Here is a 14,318-nt window from a genome sequence, read left to right as displayed (position 1 = left end):
GGCGTCCGGCCACACTGTCGACACCGCTGATGATGATTTCTTGATGTGGTGAAGGTGGGATATTTACACCAAGGCCTTGCCTCTGGGTCAGTGTGTGATCTCGGGTGGCTGGTAGCTTTATCAGCCTAGTAAGTCACACTTGTGTACAGTGTGACTTACTATCCAGACTTTCCTACTGGACTTTAAAACCTAACCTATCCTTACCATGTCTAACCCTAACTGCAGCTAACCTTTGTTGAATTGTCTTGTGTATGACTTGGCCATACTCCGGTGGTGGCTCTCCCAGACTGAAGTGCCAGTGTTATGGTCGCCAGTTGGCTGAATTATAAGTTGTGTTGTTGTTGAATTATAACCTCTATTTTAAGAGATTAAATTTTGTTTATTTACATTCACTATAAAGATGGTGCTACATAGTCTCCTGGGTATGGTGCCTTCTTTTAATAATTGCTTATTTACTGTCTAAAAGCACTTTGTAATAGTTGATGTGAATAAAGTATATAATTAGATGAAAGAGTATAACGAGATATTAATAAGGAGTTAATAAACAGTATCAACAATTTAGAACAAGAAGTGATATACTATTTTGGTTATATAGATAAACCAGTACAGTATTTACCAATCTTAAGTGTGTGTTTTATAGAACAAATTGTCAAACAATATAATAAATGTGGGAGTCGCTGGGTTGTTTCAAACTAAGAATGGATTGTGCAGCAACGTTTGCAGATTGGCAGATGATACAAATTAAGACTGGTAAAAGTTCAGGACCCCAAAATCCTAAATTTTGATTTAGGCATTCATTATGGACAAGATTAGGCAGATACAATTTAATGGTGACAGAGGTAGGGTTGTGATAAATGATAGTTACCAGAAATCAGATGGACTTGAAATTGCTAAATCTCAATGTTATATCTGGGAGTCATGATTAGATAGATTCTTAAGCCAAGAAGTCAATGAACAGTATTTACAATGAAATAAAGCAAATAGGATACTAGTATTCATATCTAGAATCATGGGCAATAAGACTTCAAATATTTTTCTTTTTTTATTTGTTTTTGCAGTGGTATCTTGTTAGGCCCCATTTCTCTCTAGCCTCGAATGGAGCTGTTAAGTGTGCAACAATATTTCAACCTAGAGTGCACTGCTGTCTTGAAAAGTACTGTCATTGTTTGGCATCTTTTGTTTGAAAGGTTCTTGTCCAGCCTGTCACTTTTCTTGCAGTTGTGACAGCTACCTTCCTGAGAGGAGCCCCACGGTGGCTTCCTGAAGCTTCAGGAAGCCCCAAATATTGGGTCACATCAGTTGCAGGAGTCGCGTTAGGTCCACTGAGAACCATAGCCAGAACCTGGCTACCTCATAGGTGCAAAGAACATGAGACTATTATTGTCATCCTTACCTGGAAAGCATCCAGAAAGTCACTGAAACTTTACAGACAACTGTAAGGTTCATAGAAAATGAAACCCAGAAACTACCAGACAACTCTGCAAACTATTCAGGCGAGACTAGCAATTCACGAAACAAATAAACCTTATGTTTGCTGATGATTACTAAGATAAAAGGGAAGATAAGAAACTTAGATGATTGTCATGCTTTTCAAGATGACCTGGACAAAATAAGTATATGGAGCACCACTTGGCAAATGGAATTTAATGTGGAATAGGAGAACATAGACCCCACACAACCTATAAATTATGTGAGAAATCTTTTAAAGTATTCTGATAAAGTAAGAGATCTAGGGGTGGTTCAAGATAAGAAGAAAAAGTCCCCCAAAGACCACATAAAGAACATTGTGTGAGGAGCCTATGCTACACTTTCAAACCTCAGAATTGCTTTTAAATATATGGATGGAGAAATAGTACTAAAGAAATTGTTCACGCCTTGTTAGACCAAAGTTGGAATATGCAGCGGTTGTATGGTGCCCATATTTGCATGCAAAGACATGCCACTAAGTGGCTTCCAGAACTGAAGGACAAGAGCTACGAGGAGAAGTTAGACACACTAAATATGCAAAAACTAGAAGATAGAAGAAAAAGAAGCGATATGATCACTACATACAAAATAGTAACAAGAATCTATAAAATTGATAAAAGAATTCCTGAGACCTGGAACTTCAAGAACAGAGGTCATAGATGTAAACTAACAAAACAAAGCTGCCAGAGAAATATAAGAAAATTCACTTGTAAACAGAATAGTAGACGGTTGGAACAAGTTAGGCAAGAAAGTGGTGGAGTACAAAACCATCAGTAATTTCAAAGCGTTATATGACAAGAGTGCTGGGAAGACAGGACACCATGAGCATAGCTCTCATCCTGTAACTACACTTAGGTAATTACTCTGGCATAAACCTATTAATACCCATAGCTGCCACTAGGCAATTTGGAGCCCTGACCCACTCCTGCTCCACTAGCCGGTCCTGTCGCTGATACGTAAACACTGTAGTAGTGCTCTCCTGGTAGTCATTCATTGCAGTGAGTCCCACTGCTTCTCATCCAGCTGCCGGCTATCCTTTGAACTTTGTCCTGCAGAGGCTCGTATTTTTGTTATTTTACTAATTTTTTCTTTATTTTACTATCTGGTCTATGGCTACATTATGAGGTTCTAGATTATTCCTGGCTGGCTGACAATCCTATCTTTTCTTTGGGGCTTGGCATGGTTTGTATTGAATCTGAATGCCTCAATGATGGGAAGCAAGTTCCGTCTTTCAGGTGTTCTTGAGTGGAACTTCCTATTCTATGCTCAAGGATACGTACTTCAGTGCTCACCAGTGGCTTGGGCAAATGGTGGCTCCATGTGCAGCTGCCCGTGTTTAGGGCCTTTTTGGGATAACTAAAAGACTCGTACGGAGTGTGTTGAAGTAACGCATGTTTTGTCTTAGAGCTTACAATGGCAGCATACTTGGCTCACTTCACGTGTTGGCAGGCAGTGCTGGCCCAGTCCTCGTTTTGGCTTTGTTCTTAACCCTTTTGTTTGCCTTCCCTGTCAGCAGCTCTCTTTGTTCTGAGGATGATGTTGACCAGGTTCTTTCTGGTGCTGCTTGTTGTCCTATCAGTCAGTTTGTTTCATAGAGGTTCTGCCCTGCACCTTTCGAAGTGGTCAAGAAGGGTTGGGGCCTTGCCTGCTTATGGTCGAGATAGGTCCTCAGGGGGAGCCCGATTCTCTGGCTGATGCACTTTCCTTTACTTTCCCGTAGGCTGGGCCACAAGGGACACTAAGCCACAAAACCATCACAAGGTATGTAAGGTTCCTCTGCGGTGGCTTCTGCTTCTCGGTGCCATTCTGTGTTCCTGAAGGATGATGCTGCTTGTGGTTCTCTCCATCCCTTGCACAGTTTGCCCTTTGGATGACACTGGGGGAGTATTTGGTCCATTTTGTCAGCTCCTGGTCTCACAACTTGTGTGGAATTTTCAGGTCATCTCCCACAGTCTTTAATGGAGTTTATCAATCCCTACCCTTCTCATGGAGTCAGGGCTCACAGGTCAGGAACTGTACCAGGTCAACACAATGTATAGTGGTGGGAATCATGTGTGGTTTAAAGCACTTCACCCCTATGTTGGGTGTACCAGTTTCTCCCATCCTAAGGCAGGATTTGGCAGACCACCTGTACGCACGCAGTCTGTTGGGTTTGGACAGCTTCACTCCCTGTCTGACATGATCACTTTGGCTCAAGTTCATCTGGTGTTGCAGGTGGATTCATATATGGTATCTCTGGGGCTCAAAGGAGTGTACTGGCACATTCCAGTTCATCCCAGGTTCAGGGACTAGTTTCATTGTCGGGCATCAGGCTTACCCCTTAATGGTTCTTCCCCTTGTCCAGAAAAACCGGGCTCCCTGCATGTTTACCAGGTTGGCATGGGCAGTGGTGATCTGGCTGTTTATTGAGGGTTTCTGGTTTGCCAACCTCAACAACTGGCTGGTCTGTGTGGCAGCTGGTTAGGGATTGGGTTCTTTTCCAGCTCACTTTGTTTGGGTTTCTCGTGGAGTGTCAGAAGTTGTAGTTGGTTTCATCCCAGGTTTGAATTTGGCTGGGCCTTGTTTAGGACGCCTGGGTAATGTCTTGTCTCCTTTGACTCCTGCTCCATCTGCAGTGTTGTCTCTGTCTGGTATTGTTGTTCTTTAGGAGCGACTGGTATTGCGACTCACCCTGGGTGACCCGGTGTTTGGGTCAGCTTTTCTGGTGTGTTTACTTCGTTACAGGATAAAATTTGCTCGTCTGTGCTGAATGTTTTCCAGTGCAGTTGTTTGGAGATGATATATCCTATACAGTACTGTTAAATTTTGTATTAAAATGATTTTGCAGTACACATTGCAATAATGTCTCTGTATTGCGGGAAGACATAGAGCTAAACATGAAGGAACAGGCTCCTATTGATTGTTTATGCTGTATGGCTTGTTGTCAAATAACGATGTTTTGAACATAAAAATGTCTATGAATTACTTTATAAAATAAAGTAGGCCCAGTGGGAACAAAATTATTTTTAATTTTTGAAGTGGATAACACACCCTTTTGACTTCAGAATGAGCAGGTATGAATTTGCCCAGGCCTACCAACTTTACCCAAAAATTAAAAATATATGAAATTCTAAATAGTCTTCTATCAATACATCATTGATTACAACCCATTACACACAAATGACAATAGCGTGATGTGTGATGCAAATGAACAAATCCACAAGGGCCACCCTCGTCACGGTCCTTGTGGATTTGCTCAATACAACCCATCCTCCGAATTGACAGTATGGTTTAATACTAACTGTAATAAGTACATTACCTTACTGTTATACATAGTACATAATTGCACTTATGGGGCTGTTACATTTACCTCCCCATTTATTCTCCTTGTTTTCTGTTAAGACACTCACAATTTTAGGATGAAGTTTTTAAGTTTAATTTGCTATACACAAGTTAGGAATTTCTCAATTCCTAACTCAAGTTAGGAATCAGGAATTTCTTTTTCAGTTTTATTAAACAATAGAGATTTTATACAAAATTTTAAAATATCCTGAGTTACTTTACAATTTATTGAAATATATTAGTTTTGTTTTATTAGTTTATAAAACTGTAATATCAATATAGCTATAGGTTAAGTAATAATTGTAATTAAGAAGCAATAAAATGCTTATCTTCAAACACTAAGAAGGTTAGGTTAGGTCGTAGTTTTCTATTCAGCTTTTCAGGTAAACTCAAATATTCACAATATATTTGACAGGACGGTTTAATACTAAGTGAAAATAAGTACAATTCCTGACTACTATGAATAGTACATAATTGCACTTAATTGTGCTGTTACGTTTACCTCCCCATTTTTGGAGGACGGGATGTTAGATTATTAGAAAAACATGCTATTACTGTACATCTTATGGTCTCAGTGGGACCTTAATATTTTATTAAGACCTTTATTTATTTGATTCTCTTTGACTTTCAGAGTAATTAGCCAGAATGGAAGAAGATACAGAATACCTAAAACTTCCCCTCGAGGACCGCTGTGTACACAAGGTGAGCTTTGTTACCCTTTTACTGAACATCTTGATTGTTACCAGTAATGGAATTGTGGACGAGGAGGCATGTATACCTACTGCTCAATTTCCATGTTTTATGTTACATTTCTATACTAACAGAGATACTAGCTATTCTTTGTCAAGTAATTTTAATTTGTAGTGACTTAAATTTTGATCCCAAATGTAAATCCTGAATAGCTTTCGCATACACCTAGTTTCTAAAACCCCCTTCCCATCACTGATTATTACATCTCCTTGGTAGAGATTGTACACCCTTGCTTAAATGAACTCATTGGGACCAACCATGCCTTTCTCTCCCATCTTTAAATTGGTTTGCATCCAGTATTAGCACAAACTTGGTTCTTTTTAATTTGTTTTTTCTCTTGCGAAAGGTGACAGGTTTTGATGATAGCTGCACTTTAAGGGTTAATGAAGCAAACTAGATGTGGCAGTACTGTACTGCATTGTACTCTTGATATGATCATGGCAAAAAATTAAGAAATATTTGGGAACATTAAAATCACATATAATACTGTACAGTATATACATAATTAATCATTAACACACTAAAGCTCAAACAAACAAACCCAACTACTTGGGCTGGACGGTAGAGCGACGGTCTCGCTTCATGCTGGTCAGTGTTCAATCCCCGACTGTCCAAGTGGTTGGGGCACCATTCCTTCCCCACTGTCCCATCCCAAATCTTTATCCTGACTCCCTTCCAAGTGCTATATAGTCGTAATGGCTTGGCGCTTTCCCCCCACCCCGATAATTTCTCAAACAATGTACCCAAACAAAATGTCAGATATACAGGGATGTTCAGTAAAATTGATTGTAAATCAAAATGTTTTGATTTGAGAAAATACAGAAAATTTAAGTGCGTCTGTGGAAAGCTCCTGCGCACTAAAACTGCATCACAATGCATAAAAAATGAATGCATAAATGCATAACACTCTACATTGTGATGGGTTGTGGTATTGCAGCTATACTGAACCAAGGTGGTATGGCTCTCCTGCACATAACAAAATTGCTGCTATTGGCCTTGCAGTGTGTAAGTCGCAGGTGGAAACAAATATAAATCATCAAATAAACAATTAAACAATTTACTGAAATATTAATGAACATAAATGCCCATGAAAATACTTGGCTCATGTAATGCAAAAGTGAACAAGTTAGTATGATCTTAAATGTAAAAATAAACTTCAGTATAAGCAATGAAGAACAGCATAAAGATATACTGGTGTACTGAAGACAGCTACCATACCACCATGGCATCAATCACACGATGTTGGCTGAAGGCGGACGATGGGTGAGAGAGACACGAAGGTGATCCTAGAGCACTAAGGAAGAGACTGGCTCTCCAGGGAGGCAGCGCCCTTTATATAGTCCTGCGGTGATGACCATCCAGTGTCAACGTGAGGTGGACCTCTGGTCAACTAGCAAACTGCTTGTTATGGCTGGCGGTGCCTTTGTGTTGAGCTGCACCACTGTCAGTTGAAGGCGGCTAACTGCTTGTTTGTGGGGGCAAACTACCGGTTAGCAGAGGCACCCAGCTTGCCTCCGAGTCGTACCAGGCCGTGCCAGGCCCTGGGGGGTATGGAGAGGTGGCAGGACTGATGACTCATCTCGGCTGGTGTAGATGTATACTTCCAGTGCAGAGGCATTGAAGGTGAAGGGAAAAGGCAGTTCCACTGCTATGATGGGGATTCACGTGACAACATATAATATTCCTAGCAAAGGACCAAAAAGAGGATCGATGTGGGGAAGGAACGCAGATGAATACATTAAATAGCTAGATAGAGCGATGAACTGTTCAAGCAAGTTCATTGTTGAGTAAATATAATCAGAGTAGGCATACTGTAATAGGATTAAAACTTTTTTCTCAAGTTGGTCCATTGCAGAATTTATATTCTTAGTGTTTTATTTTCTTCAATTTGCAGCTATGGAAGGCCCGTCTCAATGGATATGAAGAGTGCACTAAACATTTTTCAAAAATCACAGATGAACGATCTCCAGAATTCAACAAATTTGCACCTCTCATGAAAAAATTTGTTACCGATAGTAATGCTGTTGCTCAAGAAAAGGCTTTGGATGCAGTCTTGGCATATGTGGAGAATGCCCACATTGCTGGCAAGTAAGTTGATACTCTCAAGGGTTTGCTTATGTCGTGTACTATTGTCATTACCTGCCATTCAGTAGGACTGCTTTTGAGTTAGTGTCAACAAACTAAATGTACTGATTGAGATGAAGGGGTGTCACTGATATATTCCTGTAGTTCTGCATTCATCCTGAGTTACCGTTACTTAAACCTGAGTAGTTTCAAGTTATTTAATTATTACAAGTCAAACTTTGCTGCTTATACATAACAGTAATTATCATAAATCTTTTCCAGAGGGTTGCATTTGTGAGTGTTCACTCATTCGTCTAGTCTTCTACCCCTGTGGCCAGTAGAAATTAATAATATACTGTACTTATTTGGTGCACAAATGCAGATGACATTAGTGCCGAAACTTAGTTCTAAGCTATGAAACATGTTAAAAGGGAACTCTGTAATGACTAGAGTGAGGTGCCAGAGGTGATATCTTATTTCATAAAGATGTTAATACATAAGCACTAATCAATTTTTCAGTAATTTCATTACACATTGTCCACTTCCCTTGGTAAATTAATGCCTTTAGTTCTTATTACAATATAATGTTTTGTATTGTACAATCACAGCACATTCAATCCTTTAGCACATTACCACATTTTAATTGTCTGCCCATATCTCATCACTGCCTATTTTCCTACATTCCAGAGTCCTCAGTGATGTATTTGCTTCTTCTGTAATAGCTGCTCCCATTCCTACTGGTCTCCTTGTCTCTCCTATGTCTTTGGTTTCTTGGTCTTGCAAAAATGTGAATATTCTCAAGTCAGGACCCAGTTTCGGTGGTGGCTGCTGGGTGTGCTGATAGGCAATTAGAGAGCGCTTGAAGGGTCTTCCGAGTGTTTGTGAATGAACCTCATGGGGAGGCTTTTACAGGCTGAATGACTATTCTTTGGCATCTTCCTCGCACCAATATAACCAGGAAGGGGGCATTTTGAAAAGCTCCCTATTGTGCCAGTGTAGAATGTCTATTTGTTTCAACTGTTCTAGATACAGTCCATAATGGCAAAGTAAGATCTTATCTTAGGAAGCAAGTGAGTTTTTTTGTTCAGAATACGTATTTAGAATAACACGCATTTCTTTATTATTGTATTTATTAAATAATCCTACAGTTTTTGTATTTGATATTTGATGGGAGCAGTTTGCTCTTTCCACTCTAAAATGTGTTAAATTCATTCATGTGAAATGATGATTTATCTTTTTATCTTGTGCCAACAGAACTGCTGGTGACTGCACATCAGGCATCGTCCAAAAATGCTTGGCTGCTGCAAAGCGAGGCACTCAGGAGAAGGCGTTGGAGGTTATTCTTATGTACTGTGAAATTGAGAAATATGAGGTGGTCCAAGAAGAGCTCATGAAGGGCTTTACACAAAAGAACCCAAAGGTGGTGGCAGGATGTGTGCATGCTATAAGTACAGCTTTGAGGTATGTAGCATGCTGAGTATGTCAAATTTTAGTTTACCCTTTACTGTACCTGCCAAATTGCTTGCTTAGGAGCAAAATCTAGTTTCCATCCTTTCCTCCTAGTTGTGGTACATGGGGGCATATATACCTCTCATTGCTCATTACAGCACTTGCTTGTACCACTTAGGCCTCAAGATCATTCTTCTTTTATTTACTGCCCTCACTACATTAAAACATTTCCTTACATTTCTCTGGCTCGTGTGTGTGTTTCAAATTTCCACGTCTCCTCATTATGTAGTGTTCACTATGCAATGAAATTTAGTGAGAAAACTTAGTATGTATGCAAACTCTGTCCTGAAAGTGACAAATAGAATTTAGTTAAGCACCTTGCTGGATGTGATGGAATGAATGGCACTATATTTCTTATTTTAAGAGGTGTAGATACTATTCTGCATATTTTTGCAAGTGTTGGTAGTGATAATGATTTCTCCCCGAGGTTTAAAGATTTTATACATGATCACACTTATTATTATTATTATTATTATTATTATTATTAAAACAAGGTATTCTGATATTTGTCTTGAGTTATTTGTTCTGTTTCTATCATTGTTAACTTTTCCCCTTAACACTTTTTACATCCTTAGGTTAATGTCAAGAAATGAAATAAGAAAATGTGGTAATAATTAAATTTCTCATCTTGAGTTAAAAATTAGATGTCATTACTAATGTATTGTTTTATTACTAGGGAATTTGGACCCAAAGTAATGAACCCAAAGCCCTTGATGAAACAAATGCACACACTGCTAGAAGACAGAGACAAGACTGTGCGGGAAGAGGGTAAAAAACTGGTTGTCGAACTGTACAGATGGATCGGTCAAGCTCTGAAGCCACAGATGTCTTCTCTTAAACCAGTTCAGGTAATGTGAAAGGATAAAAGTTGATGAGTTCTGGTGTGTGTTTTTTTCCCAAAATGTTGAAATGCTGTTAACCTGCAAAATTAATTTGGACAAATAAAACATTTTTCTTTGACCTTGTTAATTTTACCCTGTCAGTAGTTATTGTTGAAGTTAAGCAAATCCATTATTTTTTTGAGTTTTCTCTCACTGTGAATGAGCTAAAATCTTATCTGACCTTTCAAGGCTGAAGTGAAGTATTTTTAATACATATATTAATAGGTTCAAGAATTAGAGGCAGAGTTTGCAAAGCTTGGAAATGAGAAGGTGGTTCAAACACGCTTCCTACGATCTCAACAAGAACTCCGTGCCAAGATAGAGGCTCAAGAAGATGGAGAGGCAGACGAAGGTACTGACAGTGTTTGTGACTAATAATGTACTGTATAATAATTGCTAAAACTGTGTGTGCTAGCATTAAATGCCTCTCAGCATTAAAACTAAATGCTGAGAGGGAGAGTGCTTTGAAGTAATGTTTTCAGTCTCTGGCCATCACAGCCTTAATTCTACAGCATTTCCCTCAAACTGTAACACTTGACACTAATGTTATACAGAGTCTTAAAATTTATTTTGAAAAGTTCATTGCTTATCACAGCTGTCCATGTGGAACCAGAGTAATTGTTCAGAATGTGATGCAGACATGATTATACCTCAATGTTTATAAAGTCTAGATTTCTCCTGAACTATACATGTCTTAACACTTTCGCGCTATCTGGACGCGCCGGCGCGTTCGGTTTCGTCTAACGTAAACGCATAGTGGACATAAAGTTATGTCTACTTTTAAAATATTTGTATAAAATTCAATTTTTATCCGATTTACTTTGGGTTTGTTTCAAACTGCGCGCTATGAGGCTCTCTTTCTCACCACTAGGCTGCATGGTACAATAAGTTCATGAAAGGTGTGGATAACTTCGATCAAATGGTATTTTGTCCCAAATGGGTTGCAGGTGGGTGACTTTAGCCGTTTATACTGGTAATTCTTCCCCCATATCATGTATTATATGCATATGTCTGTTTAGGGAATTTTATTCCGATCAATATACAACCAAAAATAACTGTGTGCAACAAGTATAATCTTGACAAACATAACAAAAGTAAAAATATTTCGTGGGTGTTTGACGCTCACTGATATGTTCCAGCGTTGTTTTATATTTGTCGCTATTCTAACTTACGCTTTGTTGATATTTTTTACCTATGGGCACATAGAACATTCTATTGCGAACACATTGACATAAAAATGAATGACGTACATAGAAAATTAATGTCATGAGAGTGAAATAAGTATAAACTTTCAAAGCGCCGTGCGTCGTCCCGTCACCGATACCGGGTAACAATTTCACCACTTCCCACACTCTTGCGGGCGGGCTGCATCATTATTCTACGCTTATATTCATATCACCGTGTTGGGAATTTCATTGCGAGTCCATTGATACCAAAATTAACGCTGTAGAACAAGTGTGGAGGTGATTACAATCCCAAGAGTAAAAACATTTTGTTGCTGATGGGCGCTCACGGCGAGTCATCTACGTAGTTATTTATTTGGTGCTGGTATCCCTATATGTTTCGTGACTTATTTTACTAATGTTCTTCTAGAGAATTTTATTGCGAACACGTTGGTACCAAAATGAAATACGTAGCATGAGAACTAAGGTCAGAAGAGTAAAAAGAGTATACACACATTTGTTTTTACGCTTAAGCGATAAAAACGCAGCGCGCACATTCGGTTGGCTGAGTGACCTTTGCGGAGAGCGCAAAAGTGTTAATAATTACATTTATTCAAATTGTTCAAAATGGTTTTTGATTTATAATACTTCGAGTGAATATACTACCTCAAAAATAGGTTGTAACAAATTACAAAAGGCATTTCAAGGCCTTCTCTGTCAGAGTAGTATGTTAATTTCTTGCATAGACTCCAAATTCCCCTGGCAGAGAAGGCCTTGAAATGCCCTTTGTAATGGCTTGGTGCTTTCTCCCGACAGTTCCCTTCCCTTCCTAACTCCGAGAGTAGAAGGCCAGAAACCTTGATTTCATATCTCCATTTGACACTTCAATTAGTTCCTTTTGTGGCTTCAAACATAAAAATAAGTGATGAATAAAGTAATGTATACAAATATTGCTTTCAGTTTGCTGGAGCTCCCAGTTTGGGAACCTCCGGCCTTAATTGAGAGAGGGACATTTACCAAAGGAATAAGACATTGTAAATGTTCTATAGAAACAAATTATAATTTTGTTGGCATTCCTTTTGCAGATGAAGAGGAGGAGGAAGATACACCAGCTGTAGATCCTTTTGATTTGTTTGAACCCGTCGATATCCTTTCCAAGCTTCCAAAAGATTTCTATGAAAAGGTTAGTTGCAGGTATTTTGTGTAATAAGTTTTTACTTGTATGCTTGTCTGTGTCCACGGGAAGCTGTGTCTGGCTGTTGGACCTCGTGTAGCTCCTAATACAGTACCTCATTTTTAAACACCTTGAAGTTATTGTTCACTATTGTACTTGATTTTGAAACTATGAATTGAGGCCATATATATTAAGTATCAGAACATTGCAGCTCTTTGCCACCCCCATGCATGGTAGCATGGAAGTGTCAAGTCTGTCGAGACATTTGTTTCTTACATCCATCTATGTCTCTTCATTTTATTCCTTATTCTCTACACTGTCATAAAGTGTTTACAGTGCTTCCTGATTACAGTTGTTGCTTGTAATTGTATTTTTTTATTTTTAATCTTTTATTATATTTTAAACATGCACTGTATACAGCTTATGTATTTAGATCTATTACAAATATGTATGCTTGTTTAAAATTAACAGAGCTTTCAAATGGTTGTTAATTAATACAAAAAATTTGTTTTAGGTTGAAGCCAAAAAATGGCAGGATCGTAAAGAAGCAATGGAGGCGCTGCAACCTCTCACACAGAACCCAAAACTGGAGCAGGGTGATTACCATGATCTTATGAAGGCTCTAAGAAAAGTAAGTACAGCATAGTGCTTACTTATCAGTGACAATGGGGGACTGAGATCTAACTCTTCATGCCGTGAATTCTAGCCATTTGTACTTGGCGTGTTAATTACCCGTCCTAACATTAACGTTTAATGTTGTGGATGGAATTTGCTACAACACCCTCTTCAATATAGGCATTCCACTTGCCTACCACCCCTCAAGGGAATGAGAACTTCCTTGCATCTCTTTGACTCATTTGCACGTCCAGCTTCCACCAATGTTCCCTTGTCCTACCTTGTTTTAATTTAAATATGCTTCCTTTATCCACTTTTATCTATTCCCTTGATCTTGTAAGTAGTTTTCATATCTTCTCTCTGAGGTTGTGAAGCTGAGCTCTCAACCTGTCTTCACAACTGAGGCTTCTTAATTCTGATAAGAATCTAGTTGCAAACCTCTGAACTTTCTCAAATTTCTGTTCATGCTTCACAAGATATAGTGTTACGAACTTATTCGTTACTGGGTTCTTTTGATGCTCATTTTATTTTTTTTTGGTTTGTTTTCCTGCTGATCCTCCCCAAGCCCTTAGACAAGTAACCCCAGTGAAGACACAGTAACACATCTATGGTAAAGTGTTAAAAAAAAAAATAAAATCTGATTATTATTAAGTATTAAAACTATATAAATGTTAATCTGGAAACCAAATACTGAAAATGTTTGAACAGAATGTGAGGATGGAACCCACACTAAGGATGTCACAGTTGACCGACTCGCTGCTTGACCTCATGTTGCCGTTCACTGGTTCCTCACATCAACTCTTGTCCTTGCAGAGCAACAGACTAGAATGATCAAAACATTGTCAATAAGAGTGTACACTTTACCCAACATGATGCACACAACCTAGATGGGACTGAAATGGGATTGGTCCCAAACCTTAGATGGAGGTGGTGTTTGTCACACATGGGTTCCATGTTGGACCTGCGTACTCAAGTAGTGGCCTCACATAGGCAGTGTATGGGTTTGAAAGCTTTGTTTAGACTCTTAAATGCTGTTCTTATATTTAAAAACTTCCCATGTACTACTGATGTTAACTGTTCACATGAACTTCTGGTGTTAGTGTTGGGATTATATCTATTTCCAGATCTTTCTATTTAATTGTTTCTTGTGAATTCCTTTCCCTTATGGTATAGTTAAATATGGGTTTCCTGTCTCTTACCAATTTGTATTACTTTGCATTTAATTATATTGAATTCCAGCATCCAATTACTTGCTACCTCATGAAGTTTGTTAGGATCTTCTTACAGCTTAATAAAGGTACATTCGTCCTCAGTTTTTACTCGCCTCATTAATGTTGCATCATCTGCCAACATCGACATGTACAAGCTCACTCC

General features: G+C 38.7%; 1 protein-coding gene across 5 annotated transcripts in view; it reads left to right on the top strand.

The window, feature by feature from the left end:
• Positions 1-14,318, top strand: part of msps (msps cytoskeleton-associated protein 5) — a 122,585-nt gene that overhangs the window by 63,888 nt on the left and 44,379 nt on the right. For all 5 annotated transcript variants that reach the window (XM_045769428.2, XM_069322079.1, XM_045769447.2 and 2 more), the window contains exons 3-9: positions 5,420-5,490; positions 7,433-7,626; positions 8,857-9,063; positions 9,788-9,959; positions 10,218-10,344; positions 12,241-12,338; positions 12,844-12,960. In XM_045769428.2, the coding sequence (XP_045625384.1) occupies positions 5,434-5,490; positions 7,433-7,626; positions 8,857-9,063; positions 9,788-9,959; positions 10,218-10,344; positions 12,241-12,338; positions 12,844-12,960 (972 nt within the window). In that variant the 5' untranslated portion in view covers positions 5,420-5,433. The remainder of the gene's footprint in view (positions 1-5,419; positions 5,491-7,432; positions 7,627-8,856; positions 9,064-9,787; positions 9,960-10,217; positions 10,345-12,240; positions 12,339-12,843; positions 12,961-14,318) is intronic.

The sequence above is a fragment of the Procambarus clarkii genome, chromosome 10 (assembly GCF_040958095.1).
Source record: "Procambarus clarkii isolate CNS0578487 chromosome 10, FALCON_Pclarkii_2.0, whole genome shotgun sequence".
Classification (NCBI taxonomy): Eukaryota; Metazoa; Arthropoda; class Malacostraca; order Decapoda; family Cambaridae; genus Procambarus; species Procambarus clarkii.
Note: the sequence above shows the minus strand (reverse complement) of the source record. Positions and strands in the feature narration are given on the sequence as shown.